This window comes from Symsagittifera roscoffensis, chromosome 1, assembly GCF_963678635.1.
Source record: "Symsagittifera roscoffensis chromosome 1, txSymRosc1.1, whole genome shotgun sequence".
Taxonomy (NCBI): domain Eukaryota; kingdom Metazoa; phylum Xenacoelomorpha; order Acoela; family Convolutidae; genus Symsagittifera; species Symsagittifera roscoffensis.
In genome coordinates, this window is record NC_087062.1 from 94,800,773 (window position 1) to 94,816,368 (window position 15,596).

At 34.5% G+C, this 15,596-nt stretch overlaps 3 protein-coding genes across 4 annotated transcripts in view; all 3 read right to left on the minus strand.

Moving 5' to 3' along the window:
- LOC134853054 (proteasome subunit alpha type-6-like) overlaps positions 1–15,596 on the minus strand; it is a 354,898-nt gene that overhangs the window by 81,216 nt on the left and 258,086 nt on the right. The gene's annotated exons all lie outside the window — the stretch shown is intronic.
- On the minus strand, positions 408–3,785 carry LOC134840852 (uncharacterized). The gene is made up of 3 exons (XM_063856824.1): positions 3,128–3,785; positions 1,586–1,729; positions 408–592 (listed from the first exon to the last, which is right to left on the minus strand). Exons 1-3 carry the CDS (start codon positions 3,660–3,662, stop codon positions 408–410), a joined length of 864 nt encoding a protein of 287 aa, XP_063712894.1. The 5' UTR covers positions 3,663–3,785.
- Positions 8,129–11,886, minus strand: LOC134853030 (uncharacterized). 2 transcript variants are annotated; one of them, XM_063868965.1, is made up of 2 exons: positions 11,693–11,886; positions 8,129–9,524 (listed from the first exon to the last, which is right to left on the minus strand). In XM_063868965.1, exon 2 carries the CDS (start codon positions 9,511–9,513, stop codon positions 8,647–8,649), a length of 867 nt encoding a protein of 288 aa, XP_063725035.1. In that variant the 5' UTR covers positions 9,514–9,524; positions 11,693–11,886; the 3' UTR covers positions 8,129–8,646. The 2 variants fall into 2 exon arrangements, with proteins under 2 accessions (XP_063725035.1, XP_063725027.1); XM_063868957.1 differs by lacking the exon at positions 11,693–11,886 and adding an exon at positions 11,547–11,657.

Here is a 15,596-nt window from a genome sequence, read left to right on the forward strand (position 1 = left end):
TGTTAGCAAAGAATGAGTGTAATTACATGATCAACAATAAATATCTTTTGTATTGAATTTAAATAGTACAAATTCGTAGTGAGTCTGAATAAATAAGAAGTAGTCGAAGCAGTATGAAATCGAAAATTTTAGCGAAGAGAATTCTTTCATGCTTTTCTTCAGAGCAGATTCTCAGCTTAATGAAGAAAAATGATACGCGAATATACGATGCCAATTTTATTTTATGTATTGCTTTTTTGATGAGAGTCCGCTTTAAAAAAGAAGCATCAATCATGAACAGAAAACGATCAAGTAAAAAATTGTTTGAGCAGAACCAGAACTACTGTGCATATAGAAACACGAACTTTTGAAGCTTTCAGCTCATCACAGACCTCCATGTTCTTAGCTAGCATACAGTCCAGAACCTTCTAGAAGAATCTCGAAGCGATGGGAAGAAGAAGCAGAGTGATCATCGGGCCGAGAGTGGAAGCGTGGGACTGCTTGGCGGCCAGCGCTGCTTCCATCGCCTTGACATAATCGATGTTGCGCTCAGGGTTCTCCATGCCGACCAGGGTAGCATTACCACCATTCAGTGCCTTGAAGTCCTTGTCCTCTACAACCTCAATTTTAGTCACACAGACAGCTCAGAAGCTTAAATACCAGTTAGCACCAGACAGTTTAATTGAATGCATTGCATTGGAGAGAATAGAACTAAAATGGACTGTTAACTAATTTGTTAACTATTACAGGCGTTTTTTTCTCCTCGGTAAATCAGTTACCACATAACCGCCAAAAAATTTTAGCTTCAACTTGCTTCTAAAAAAATTACTCTGTGCGGAGTATGACGTGCTACTTGCATAGCAATCGACTATTCCTATTCTTTTTATCTCATTGACCGACCCTAATTTATCCAGGGGATTTAGATCTGCGAAATATTTTGTTGCCTTCAATGGATTTGTTTTGGATAGGAATGAGATATACAAGGCAAAATAAATTGTCCCAAAAAGTTTTAAAAGTTTTTTCCATGTATATATGGTTCTAAAATCCTAAATTTTTCGCTCTGTTAAACAAAAAGAAAAACAGATTTATGATTTGATGCTCATCTAGACACATTGTTCGAAATTTTTTTTGATGATGCTAGTCCAATCTCTAGGGCATGGGGCAGTGTATTTTTTAGTCAAACCGTTTCACTGGTTAATATTCCTGATTTTTTTGAAAAACAGTTGAAATCACACAAAATAATTTTGAATTCTTTCAATTGAAGCATTCGTGTTCAAAAACAAAGTAACAAACTAACAAATAGAGCAGTGTTGTTTAATTTTTTTTGATTTTTTTTTGGTATTTGCTTCCTTGTGAAAATAAAATTTCATGGTCTTTCTTAATTTAGATCTTTTAATACAAATTTTTTGGAAAAAAAAGAAAAAAAAGTTGAAGGTGTTTTTCAACCGTAAATTTCAGAAAATGTTTGTAAAGAGGACCGACCATTTATTAGCAGTAACTTCTGCTGAACAATTTTACCGGTTGAAAAACTTTAACCCTACCAAATTTCCTTTATCACGTAACCTGATCGTCAAAAGGAATAAATTTATTACTGATATCATCATACCGTTGAGTTTGCTCAACATGTTGCTAGTGGTGGCGACTGTGATCAGCAGAAGAATGATTCCGAACACGACCACTGCAGTTATGAAGGCACCAGTTGCCTCAAATTTTTCCCTTCCATCTGCAACCACCCATTCAGTGTTCACACCTAAATAATAATTGGACACCTACTTACAGTGTGCAATTACGCACAGAACTTTCCGATGACAGATTGCAGAATTGTGTACACAGGTTGCTATTTTTCTCAATTTCATTTTCAATTTTGTGTACTTATCTCATGAAGGGATTTTCGAAAAACATTTTGAAAGTTCTCTCGAGTTTTTTTTTTTGAGTTAAATTATTTTCTTAACTCTCTTCCTAACTCTCTTATTGGTGCCAGAATCGGGGATTCCTTTATAAGCTCCGCTAAAAAGTTTGCGTCAAACAAGCTGGCTAATCCCACTACTCTGTTCTTTTGTTTGTTCAACAATGGGATGGATTGACAGAGCTTATTTCAAAATCTTTGAAGCCACATAACGATTTTGCTTCGCCCGACAGTCGTTTTTTTTGCGCTCGTTCGATTTTTGATTTGAATTGAGCTGATGGTCAGTGGTGAATGTTGTTTTTAGTCTCGTGTCGTGTTTAATGCTGCCCTCCGTTGTTTTCGTCGTATTAGCTCTATATGTTAATCCTTGCCAGCGGTCTTGATCGAGTTAATGCCGGATGAAAATGTTGACAAGAGTTGTCACATATTTAACAATAATTAAACAATAATAATCATAAAGTAAGCTTTTTGAATCAATCAAGCTTTTTCTCTGAGTTAAACACGGATCTTTCGACGACTTAAACTAGCACCTCATAATTTGAAAGCATGTCAGACAGTCAATTTATGTAAATTGGGTAAATCGACTCAATGTCAGGAAAAAGTTAAGTGTCTTTTGAATTATACACAACTATGCACTAAGTGCACATAATTTAATTAAGCGCCAGAAAAAAACAGTATGCGCTACCTACCAAAACGACCCTATTTCTTGAAATAGGCAATAATTCGAAACCCCTTTTCCTTAATTTATTTTTTGGAGCTTAATATTTACTGGATTTCAGCTATTCTAAGCTCTGGTTTTTAAAAAAATTAACCTGATGGTAAAATGCTAAGACAGCATCCCGCTTGTTCATACTAAGCTAGCTGCCTTTCACATTTTCCTACCATACGAGAAGTTGTTGCCTCAACCATTGTCCTACTTTTTAACCCACGTTATTTCGATCCTATTTTTACACTTTATCAGCCCCTAACAAGATAACCCTACTACAATTTGACCCCCTTTTTAAAAAGGAGTTAAAAGACACAGGGTTGTAAAATTGGGAACTGCCTCAGCCAAAAACGTCAAATTTTCTGACTTGCAGGAAAAACCATTAAAAAAAACAAAACATGCCATCTTATTGTTTCCAGTATTTCAATGAAGTTGAACATTTGGATGACCAAATTAGCAATTTTAAAAACAGCTGACCAAATCATCTAAAAAAGTAGAGTTGCGCATTTTGAGATCCATGTGTTCAAACCGCTTACCTAACTCGTGAAGCGCGTATTTGAAGACCCGAGCGACTTGTGAGTTCGAACAAGACAGAGGCATGCATGTTCCCAGAGACAACTGCAGTCCGGTGTGTACCTTGAATGTCACCAGGAATGGACCAGAATCCGGAAAGGAGCTCTGAACGGGAGAGCTGTCCAGTTTTATATTCACACATTCTTCTGGTTGGCCAGCAAAAGTTGTATGGAAAAGGGCGAATCCAGTTCCTGGAACGGCATAGGAGTCCCAGAACTTGAAGTTTAAGGAAAAGTTGGATGATGAAATATCACGAAGGTCTTTGCGACACTGTTGGTTCACAGAAACAGAGTCCAGAATTTCATCGTAGTTCTTGATCAGATGGTCGCGTACATGTTTCACGTGGTTAACAGAGTTGGTAAGATTATCAAAGGGAATTCGAGTTAAAAGTTCGGCTTTTCGTTGCACTTGACGGATGAAAACTTTAGGGTTGCCTATTTGAGATTGAGTTTCACACACAGCAAAAAGAGCCACGAAAAATAAAAACTTGAGAAACATTTTTATAGCGAAAGTTCATACAAGAAAGTCAAATTAATAACCAAATTTGTGCTTGTCAATGATCATACTTATTAAATATATTGTGAGATTTCAAACAAATAAGTGTTGATCAAATTTGAACGAATTGCCTTATTAAAATCTCGATGTAAAATCTCGTTGTAAAATCTCCTTTAAAGGTTTCAAATTACAAGTTCATATCAAGACAAAATCAATGACAACGGAATGCAGCTTTTTACAGCGGTGACCTTTAAAAATCTTAAAACTGCACGACATTTTTTTATTTTCTAAATACTGCTATTTAAAATTATTTAACTTGCGGGGGGCGGGATTGGGAGGGGGAAAGCCATTTTCAACTGAAAAATCCTTAAAGTTTTCTCCTTTGTGTTTTCTTGTAAATTTTCTCTCGTGTCAAAACAGTTTGAGAGGTAGCAATGGCAGCTAAATCTAGCATTAATTAGCTTTGTTCAGAGATAGTTGTTAATTTAGCTTTTCAAAGATCGCATGCATACAAGCAGTGAAAAACCAGACAATATTTTGAAACATAACGCTCCATTCTAGTCCATGATTTCTAGCAGTTTTCAGCTGTGACAGTTTTTTTTTCACCTTCAGTTTCTATGGTAACAATTTTGATTGTTTTTTTTTGGGCATGGATAAATTCACACCATTGGCCAAACAAGGTTTTTTTTCCAAAACTGTGAAAAATTGACTGTTCAGTTTGTTTTCCGATGGCAGCGGCCGTTTTTTGAACGCATGTTTTATCGAAGAAGGATACAACTAGAGCGTCGGTAACAAATTGTTAGCTTTTTGATTTGGCGCCCAGTATCAGTTTTTGCAGTAGATCACTTAAAATTTAAAGAACATTTGTAACGAAAGTAACCATTACGAGACCAAACTGTGCATTCTGTGCATTGTATGCGGATTCCACAACAGGCCAAAATCAGATTTGTCCCGGAATCCACATCATTGCTACTTTTCTTTGATCATCTTTGCTGTTATGAATTCCACAAACAAATACAAAAAACACTGTTGCGCTCAAAGTGACACCAAAAATAGACGAATTTGCGGAATCCGCAACCGTATTTGCGCAATCCAGAACAGTTTGTGGAGTCCACAAACAAATAATAAGACATGTTTATAGTTAAATTGAGCTGTTGTGGAATCCGCAACTGTAAGCGGAATCCGCAAAGTGTAAGTGGAACATGTTTTAAGACTAGTTTCTGGAATCCAGTAACACACAGACACAAAATTGTGCGCCTATCCAGTGCATAATTTGGCCTGGTAATGACGGAGTATTTGTGACCGGGGTGATTTTTTTTCAGACAAATTTCGACTTTTTTAGCCATTTTTGACGGAGTACTTTTTATCATTCGAAAAATATTGTTGTCTTGAGCTTAAATTTGAAAAGATAGTTCACTTGAGATCGTTTTTTGTAGAGTTATTGTGGTTTAAAAATTGTCATTTTGGCCAATTTGGAACAATTAACGCGCGATAGTTTTCGCGCTATTAACGCGTAAGCGGAGAGTTAATCCGTCTTAGAAATCGTTCCAAACTGGTTGAAAGAAGCTTATTTGCCATAATTGATTTGTTACAAGGAGCGAAAACCATCCTTTTGTATTTTATATGGCGTGTGGAGGGGATGATTTCTATTAAAAAATTCAAATTTTAGAAAAAAAAATTTTCATTTTGTTTTACTAAATTTAACTTTTTAATGTTATCACTGCCCCATAAACCATAAAAGGCAGTCGGAACATTCCGGGCTTTGCCCTAATACCAGCAGTCTTTTTTATTTTTTTAACTCAATATCCTTGATTGTCCCAGTTTTCAAAACAAAATGACAGTCATTTGGGGTTGCCTTTTTCTTATTAAAAAGTTCGACTTTTTGAATAGCCGTTTTTGGCGGATTTTGAAAATATCTGCTGCTCTGATCTCAAACGAATAAAAAACATAACTGTGACTTTTTGAAACTATGCTTAGGAGGAGGGGGGAATTGATAATCATTATTTATCAAACGCGTAATCAACGGTTTAAATGGCTCAAAAATCTTTTCAAAAGGTAATGATGAATTGTATTTTTGCTTCAAATTTTTATTTTAAAATTTTTCTGAAATTTATTTTCATTTTTCGGTTTGACAGATAAAGGATGACAAAGCATAACTTAAATTCGTCGAGAATTTTCAATATTTAGACTTGTAAAAAACATTTGGAGTAACCTTATAGGTCAATTAAAAATAGTTCATCTTGACAAAAAACATGAACTTTAGAAAAAATTAACACATTTAAAAAAAACCACCAATATTTTGTTTATTGTAGGGGATTGATTTTGATAAAGTTTGCAAGGTTTCCGATACGCTTTTGTTGTTCATTAAAAAACATAAAACAACCATTTTAAAAGTTTTAGAGCTAGATGCTCGTGAAGCCTAAATTTTATGCAAAAATGTGCGAAAACAAATTAAAAATTAATTTAGAGCTATTTTATTGTACTATACTTCTGGTAAAGATTTGTCGAGCAGAGTACTGTACTTGCTCTAACTGTTAGTGTTTTAAATAATGATTGCGTTTGTATATACAGAGTATTTTCAAAACGTGTTTTTGCTAAATCCTTTCTCGTTTACGAATAGTTTTTGTTGAAGTCTTTTTAGTAGGCAGGAAAACTCAGCGAATTCTAATGATTTAATTCATCATGAAATGGTTTTTTTTCACAATATTTTTTTGATTTAAGGAAATTTCACCGCTTTTTAAACTTGACAAGCTACTTTAGTGCGGAGTGAAAACAACAGGATAAAATCAACTGTCAGCTAAAATGGAATGTTCTCACCAATTTTTCTCAAATGTGGTTTTACTTTGCTAAAAAATGATCGAGACAAAATGCTTGAAATTTTACTAGCTTTTATATGGTGTGAATTTTAATGCAAAAAAAATCAAACCAAAAATACACTCATAAGACTGGTCAATTAATTTGGTTCAAAAATAAGGAGGTAAACGGGACCAATTGATGTATAAAAAACTACAGTTGAGCCTGTTTACTACCTTACTTTTGAACAAAATTAATTGAACCATTTTAAGTGTGTTATTTTGTTTTAATTTCTTGCTTCGAAATTTACACCATCAAAAAGCAGGCAAAAATCCAAGCATTTTCCTCTATCCTTGTTTGGTCAAATATAACCGAATTTGAGACAAACGAGTTAGAAAACTCGGCATTAGCTCAATTTATCCGATTGTTTTGATTCAGCGCTATAGTAATTTGTTCAGCACAAAAGGAAGTGCATTTTCATTAAATGGCGCGAAAAAAATGCGTGAACAAGAGTGATCGAAATTAATGATTTATATCATCCGAATTCGACAAATTTTCGCTGACTTCTGCAAGATGAATCACTTCATTAACCCAAATATATGTGAAATGAGAGAAGATTTATTAGAAAAAAAAATTTGAAAGCAACCTGTAATCTGCGCATTTTTGGCTGGTTTATACTTCAGCTGCTTGGTTCACACCCGATTCTTTGCTTTTGTACTAAACTCTAACATGTATTGTAGGTTTGCGTAGCAAAGGAAGCATGTCGGATCTGGTCAACGTAATGAACTGATGCTTGATTATTGGTGACAGATCGTTTGACAGGCCAATCTTTTAGCAGAGCAACGTAATGAATTGATGCGTGATTGGTTGACAGACTCCATAAGACGCTCAGTATTGTGTCAAGCGTCCCAAATCAAGACAATTAACTCACGATTTGTCAACAAAACTATTCACTTCAAAAACACAACGGTGTAAATTTGCGGCAAAACAAAGATTTACGTGCACAAAAACACTCGTGCCGAATGGTAGCGCAACAGAGCAAGCAGTCGCTTATCACCAAAGATGCGTTTGAAGTTGGCGTTCTGACTTGCTAAATGTTCTGAGTCTGCTAAAAACTAGTCTTCTAAAACTCCTAGCGCCATATTTATTGCACTCATTATATTTGAAGTATCAGTATACAACTGAGTTAACAGTACAGTGCAAAATACTAATGTCAAATCATTAAATACGCTTGAATAATTCAGATTTTAGTCCATTTTTGATGGCTCTCATTTATCAAGTTTTTTTTTAATTTACCACCCCTCCAATATTTTGAATTTTTTATCTTATTGTCATTTTACCTGTTTTTAACGCTGAATGCGTTGTCTTACAATCAACCCTCGAATTCTATTGAAGTGGCCTTAGAGCTCGGAATATCAATTAGCTCACGCAAAAAAAATGTAGATCCGCTTTGCTTTTTTCTACAGCAAAAACTACAATAATAGATTGAAACAATTTAAAGTTCAATTCTGCCAAATTTGATTTTCGTTTTCTATTTTTGTTTTAGCTTTTCGAGAAGTATGAATTTCCAGTAAGCCTGTAAAAACAATGATTCTCAACCGGAGAGCTTTCACCATGCTAGATTTCTTTTTTTCTTTTCACGACCTATGAGGTTTAACCCCATGAATTAAAAAAAATTTCGAAAAGAAATTTTATTCGGACAAATTGAAACATGTTCAGTTGACAGCATTACCATGCAAGCAAGTTTTCAGATGGGTAACATCACAAGGTGGAAACTCTTTCCTGGTTGTTAGCAAAGAATGAGTGTAATTACATGATCAACAATAAATATCTTTTGTATTGAATTTAAATAGTACAAATTCGTAGTGAGTCTGAATAAATAAGAAGTAGTCGAAGCAGTATGAAATCGAAAATTTTAGCGAAGAGAATTCTTTCATGCTTTTCTTCAGAGCAGATTCTCAGCTTAATGAAGAAAAATGATACGCGAATATACGATGCCAATTTTATTTTATGTATTGCTTTTTTGATGAGAGTCCGCTTTAAAAAAGAAGCATCAATCATGAACAGAAAACGATCAAGTAAAAAATTGTTTGAGCAGAACCAGAACTACTGTGCATATAGAAACACGAACTTTTGAAGCTTTCAGCTCATCACAGACCTCCATGTTCTTAGCTAGCATACAGTCCAGAACCTTCTAGAAGAATCTCGAAGCGATGGGAAGAAGAAGCAGAGTGATCATCGGGCCGAGAGTGGAAGCGTGGGACTGCTTGGCGGCCAGCGCTGCTTCCATCGCCTTGACATAATCGATGTTGCGCTCAGGGTTCTCCATGCCGACCAGGGTAGCATTACCACCATTCAGTGCCTTGAAGTCCTTGTCCTCTACAACCTCAATTTTAGTCACATGGTCTCCCCCCGTGTCCAAGTCGGAGAAGCTGATGTTGCAGCTGACGGGGAACTTATAGTAGTAGAGTCCGTTTTCGATCTTGGTCTCGACAAAAGTCATGACTGTCTTGTTTCCAGCGTCAGGACACAGCTCCTTCGAAGGATCTCGGTCTGGCTGCTTCTTGATTTGCGGCTTCACTTTCTCAAGCAACTCGTTTTGCAACTTTTCCGCCTCTTTTCCTTCTTTTGTATTCTCACTTTCGTAGCCGCCGGCGTCCATGATGCCAAATAGTTTCAGAGACTTCTGGAACTCCAAAACATTTCCGTCGTGCTTGCCAGTTTTCTTGATCTTCAGGTGCTGGTAACCCCTGACTCCACTAGTTCTGCAATAAAAGGACAGAATATGCAGGTCCGGATCCTTTGAACTCTGGAACCATCTCTCAAACATGGCATCGCGTTTATCACACTTATCTCCCGGTAGGTTGGAGCTAAGGTAGGATGAAAGCACGTTTCTAAAGAGAATCGCCATGTCCGGCATCTGCTCAGGGAGAGTGTAATATGGACCCCATTCATTAGGGGGTGTCTTTTTGTCCACGGAGTTCGAGCCATCGGAGTCGGTAGGTGCACAGAACACAGCTGCAGACGCCAGAACGACCAATGCCACGCTAATACGGTTCATTTTTTGACAATCTAAAAAACACTATATTATCATAAAAACAGACTTTATCATGAGAAAAAAAATGATTTACAGACAAAAAATCTACCAGAGCTATTGCTAATAATTTATATGAAACTAAATGTATGAGAAACTACTGTGAACTCTCTCATGTGCAACTTAGATTATGAACAAAAAATGTCCAGTGTAGGCAAAAAAGTCATGAACCAATTGTATTTTTTACCTTTTGATCAATTAGGAAATTCGTCTAAATTCAGACAATACGTATTTGAGATCCAATTACTGTTGCATTTTGAGCGAGTTCTTGATATCAGAAAAAAAACTAGCGTCCGATGCTTCAAACAGATAAATTAACTTGAAATAAATAAAATATATTAAAAAACAACGAAATGAATGCAAACGCAACAAAAGACGAGGGTATCAAACAACACTTTTGATTTCAAAGTTTGAACGATAAAATAATTTCAAAACTACTGGGTTTCAGATCTTCGTACTTTTAACTCATGAACGAAACCCTAAAATGGTCGACAGCATACAACTGCACACTTCATATTAAAAAAACTTGAACAAATTCATTTGCAAAATCATCAAATTCATCAATAGGGTTCACAATCCAGCGTAATTAATTCTAAAATATCACACTCATTTTTCTTCTTAAATATTTTCTTCTTTTAAGTTTGAAGAAAAGTTTTGAAATATCACAAAAAAGCCAAATTCAGAAACTTGAAAGCTGGGCCAGAACATTAGGATGGAAGGCCAGATCTGCATCAGCTGTAGTAACCTGACATCCACATCACCCCATCAAGGGGTCGAAAATTTCAAGTTTTGAAATGTATTTTTATGAAAGTTAAAATTTTTGAAAGTTTTCAAAAAAGACCAAACCGTCAGGCGTTGAGCGGTCATATTTGGAGCCCAGAAAAACACCCTGAGAGTAACTTGAGAGAAAATTTTTAAAAGATAAAAAACGGCATATCTCCGAAACTCGGATGATTTAAGCAATCAAACTATAGTATAGGGCTAGGAATTTCAAATTTTGAAGATTTTTTTTTGAAAAAACGACATATCTCGAAAACCAATTGAGCAGTCACCTTTGGAGGCAAGATTTGAGAAACTCAACAGCAACTGACTACAGCGTTGGGAACTTAAAGTTTAGAGAAATTTTCTAAATTGAATTTTTCTTAAAATGTTTGAAAAAACATAAAAGTCTTATCTCGGAAATTAAAAAGATTTGAGCAATCCAACTTTGAGGCAAGACTTGCAACATCTGAGAGTACTCTGAGTCTACCCCACTATAGGATTGGCAATTTCAAATTTGTGAATTTTTTTAAATCTAGAATTTCTAAAAATTTTCAAAAAAAACGTACAAAAATCGTCTTATCTCAGAAATTAAAAATTTTGAGCAATCAAAATTGGTGATTGGAGGCAAGGCTTACAACGCTTCAAGTACTTGACAGCACCAAACTCCAGGGTTGAGAATTTCAACGTTTGTCAAGTCTTAAAACCTAAATTCATTGAAAATTATTAACAAATTCTTCGAGACAAGATTTGAAACTACAGGGCTGGGATTTTCAAATTATGAAAAAACACAAAACTCGTCGTATCTCGGTAACTAAAAAGATTTGGGTGTTCAAAATTGGAGGCCAAATTCGCAACCCTGGGAAAACCTTGACAGCATCCCACTGCTGGGTTGCCAAAATCAAATTGGTAAAATTAGGACTGAAATCAAACTGGAAAATTGAACAAAAAATTTTAACCATAGCAAAAAACTTGAAAAAGAAAAATTCTTTCGTTAAATTTGCAAACATAATACGTTGAAAAGCTTCAACATTGCGAGATAGTGGAGCCCGCATTTACATATATAAAAGATAGATAGATAATAGAGAGATTGAAAATATAATTCACTCAGCGCCGTGTAGTTTTTTTGAAATAACCTTTGGATTAATTCTGTTTACACCATTGGATTAATTCTTGAATAAAACATTTTGCAAGTGACGGATCGTATGACAAGGAAATGCTTCGGAAACTAACCGACCAACCTTTTTTGGTTTGCATAAACTTAGAAATTGTTTCGCTGCTATCTCAAGTAAAATGCTAGCTTAAGTTATTTTGTCTCAATGGTGAAATATAAGGTGATAAATTAATTCTAAATTTGCATTTGAATATTAGAAAAAAGGAAGCTTACCTTTTCAGATTTGACGATGAAATGCTATAATGTATAAGCTCCTCTGGTTTATGGTAGTAATGGTAAGACAAGCCCAGCCAATTCAGAGTCAACAGAATAGTAGTAGTATTTCTTCACACAAGAAAACGACTAAGGCAACTCAGTTTCCAATGCGAATCCAACTCAAGGAAACAATTTTATCTGAAAAAGAAGCAAATGCGCTGCTGAAGAGAAAATTTTTAAAAATCCATCTTAGTCTCAACGGCGGTGAATTTTTTTTGCTCCGTTCAATTTTTTTTCATCGAGAGGCATGCATTATAAAGCGTGTTGAATCCTCGCGCATTTGCGTCAGAGCTTGAATTTTAATTTGTCAATCGGGGGAAAATGGAGTAATTGCAGCTTTACAGTGTGTGTATGAGGTTGAAAATGGAAGGGAAATAGAAAAATAGTCAGCCACGTTTCCACACGTATAGGTACAAAAAAGGCATTACAAAAAATAAGAGTAAAAGTATGGAAAAGGCATGAAAGAAGGTATAATGAATTATGCATGGAAGGAAACAAGCTGGAATTCTTCTATGCGTGCTGCAATGCCCTAGTGCGCAGCGTCCAAGCAGGTTTTTAAAAACTGTGGGGGCTAATCGCTAATATGGAGACGTAGTCTTAACTTTAAGTCATTAATTTCAAATAGTATCTACTTACATGTTGGACTTTTGTTTGAAAAACGGAAATATTCAGAGCAGTGTTTCCTCAAATTGAGAGAACTTTTTGAAATATCTTTTGAAATCGGAACCAGTTAAAAGGTTTGTCATTAAAAAACCCATTTGACCTCTCCTGTATTTGAATAGCCAAAACACGCATCCTACGCCATAGCTTTTTTCCCGCCTTATGAGAGTGGTCGTACCTAAAATTGAAACAAGACTGCTCGTATCAGGGCGAGGCCCTGAATGTTCCGACTGCCTTTTAAGGTTTATGGAGCAGTAATAAAATTAAAAAATTAAATGAAATTTAAAAAAAATGAAAAAAAAAATTTTCTTAAAATTATTTATGAAAACCATCCCCCCACATGCCATATACAGTACAAGGAATCTAATTCATTCCTTGTAGCAAACCAATTATGACAAATAGGCTTCTTTCAACCAATTTGGAACGATTTCTAAGACGGATTAACTCTCCGCTTACGCGTTAAAAGCGCGAAATATATCGCGCGTTAATTGTCCCAAATTGGCCAAAATGGCAACCTTTAAACCCCCGTAACTTTACGAAAAATAATCACAGGTGAAATATCTTTTCAAATTTGAGCTCAGGACAACAATACCTTTCGAATGATATAAAAAAATTCCGTCAAAAATGGCTAGTTAAAAAGTCGAAATTTGTCTGAAGAAAAAAAAACCCACCCCGAGCACAAATATTCCGTTACTTTCGTACCGAAAGTCGGAACAAAAAATGAACACTCATTTGAAATTTTGGATCTACTTAACAATCCCCCCTCCCCCTATTGTACCTACTAAAGAATCTCACCCTTTCTTGAAAGGGGGGGGGTGAAGATTGTTAAGTAGATCCGACATTTTTATGCTTCTCAGAATTTTGACAATTATACTACAAAAAACTCTAAATTTATGACACAATTTTAACTTTGCATGACACAATATTATCTTTTTATTTTTTATGATAGAATTTAAAAAATTTTTTTTGACACATGACAATTTTAACTTTTTCCAGCTGACTGGCCATAAAATATTTTAGAGGCGTAAATATACACTAATTTTAAGTCAAGAGCGTAATTTTTTTTTGATCAAAGCGTTTCAAAATCGGATTTGGTTGTCCAAACGTGGTTATCAAATTGACTTCTTTTTGGTTGAAGAGAGTTAGTAAAACTCAATCAGTCGATATTAAATGGTTTTCCAAAATTTCGAATATGAATTGAATTGAGGCACGCTCAGTGGCCCGAGTGATGTGAGAGACGAAACGAAATATATCTCTTATTGCTTCTCAAGGCATGCAGGTGTAAGATTTTCAGAAATGAAAAATTCGGAAAATTCTTTTTTTTTAAAGAATTTTTAGACCAAAAAATTTCCTGACACACGAAAAAAGGCATTCGGAACATTTAAGGATGCGCCCTGTTACGATCAATCTTGTTGTTCCGACTTAGCAGAAAGTTACGGAAAATTTGTGCTCTGGTGTTTTTTCTCAGGACAATTTTAAGCTTTTAACTGACAATTTAGGCGGAATTTTTGATACTATTTGAAAGGTATTGATGCCGAAAGCTGAAATCTCTTCATCTGTGAACATTTTTTCTGAAGCTACAGATGATTGAATTTGGGACTAATTTGACTACAATAATTCAAATTTAGGTAATTAAAGCTCGATGTAATAAGTTGGAACAGAAAGAATTATCTAAAAAGCGCTATCTGCCAATTCTGAACAATTTTGGCATGCCAATTTGAGTTCTTACCTTGAGAACTATTTTTTGCCTGTAAAAAGTTTTTGCACGCAAAAACTGACTAAAATAGGTCATTTGCTCTTTTTAAATAACTCTGTGTGTTCAAACTTTTGAAACTCTCTATATAGAGAGTTATAAAAAGTTCGGACAGACAGAATTAATTAAAAAGAGCAATCGCACCATTTTGACAGATTTTTGCATGCAATTTCTTTTTGCATACAACCTTGAGACACAAAATCGGACTGAAAAATTAGAATTTGCAAGCAAAATTTTTCCAAAATAGGTCAATTGCTCTTTTTAATTAATTATATTTAGACAGTTGCAAAAAATTAGAACAGAAAGAATTAATTAAAAAGATGACTTATTTCAGAAAAACTTTTCATGCAAAATTCAACTTTTCAAACAGAAAATATGACTCAAGGTCACCTAAAAATTCATTTTTGCATGCAAAAATTACTCAAAATAGGCAAATTGCTCTTTTCAATTAATTGTCTGTTCCAAATAATTGCTACTAATTATATTATAGTGTTGCAAAATTGGAACATACAGAAACAATCAAAAAGAGCAAATGACCTATTTCACAAAACTTTAGCATGTAAAAGCTAATTTTTCAGACAAAAATTATGACTCAAGGTCACTTAAATGTTCAAAATCACATGCAAAAATTGCTCAAAACTGACAAAATGCCTTTAAAATTTATAACTTTTTGCTACTAATTTTAGAGAGTTGCAAAAATTTGGAACAGACAAGAATTAATTATGAAGAGCAAATGACCAATTTCAGACAAATTTTGCATGCAAAATTAATTTCTCAGTCAAAAGATCTATCGACGAGTCAATTAAAAAAAATCAAGTTTGGCATGCAAAATTCATTCGAAATTGCTCTTTTTAGTTGTTTCTATTTGTTCCAAGTCTTTGCAAATTATTATATACAGTGCTGATTTAAATTATCCGGACGAAACGAACAAAACTTGAATTTTCAAACGCGTTTTTCTCAAATTGGGTTAAGATTAGACAAAAAGTGAAGAGGACAAAAGTTGCATAGAATTTCACCAGAATTAATATGGTGCCATTTTTTCTCCGAAAATCTCAACAAAAAATTTACCCCAAAAATGGGTCATTTTGGCTTTTTTCAATTAATCAAGAATTACGCTGAATTTACTTTGTAAATTGATATGAAAATTATATCACAGGAAACCTCTTACGCAGCTCAACAAAGTTTAAGAAGGATTAAATCTCCAAAAACCAGTATAAATGAAAAATTTTTTACTTGATAGTCAATAAATGTGATTTTTACAATATAAAACCCAGAATCTCTGTTTAAAAATAAATTTTAAACAATTTGCGCAAATTTTTGGAGATTTAACCCTTCTTAAACTTTGTTCAACTGCGTAACAGGCTTCCTGTGATATAATTTTTATATCAATTAACAAAGTAGTTCCAGCGTAATTCTTGATTAATTGAAAAAAGCCAAAATGACCCATTT

Excerpts from the sequence above, each read along its gene's own strand:
- LOC134840852 (XM_063856824.1), bottom strand. The coding sequence starts at position 3,662 with ATGTTTCTCAAGTTTTTATTTTTCGTGGCTCTTTTTGCTGTGTGTGAA. Across the intron at positions 1,730-3,127 it reads ATACGCGCTTCACGAGTTAG|GTGTGAACACTGAATGGGTG; the intron begins GTAAGCGGTTTG and ends ATTATTATTTAG. Across the intron at positions 593-1,585 it reads CATGTTGAGCAAACTCAACG|AGGACAAGGACTTCAAGGCA; the intron begins GTATGATGATAT and ends TTGAGGTTGTAG.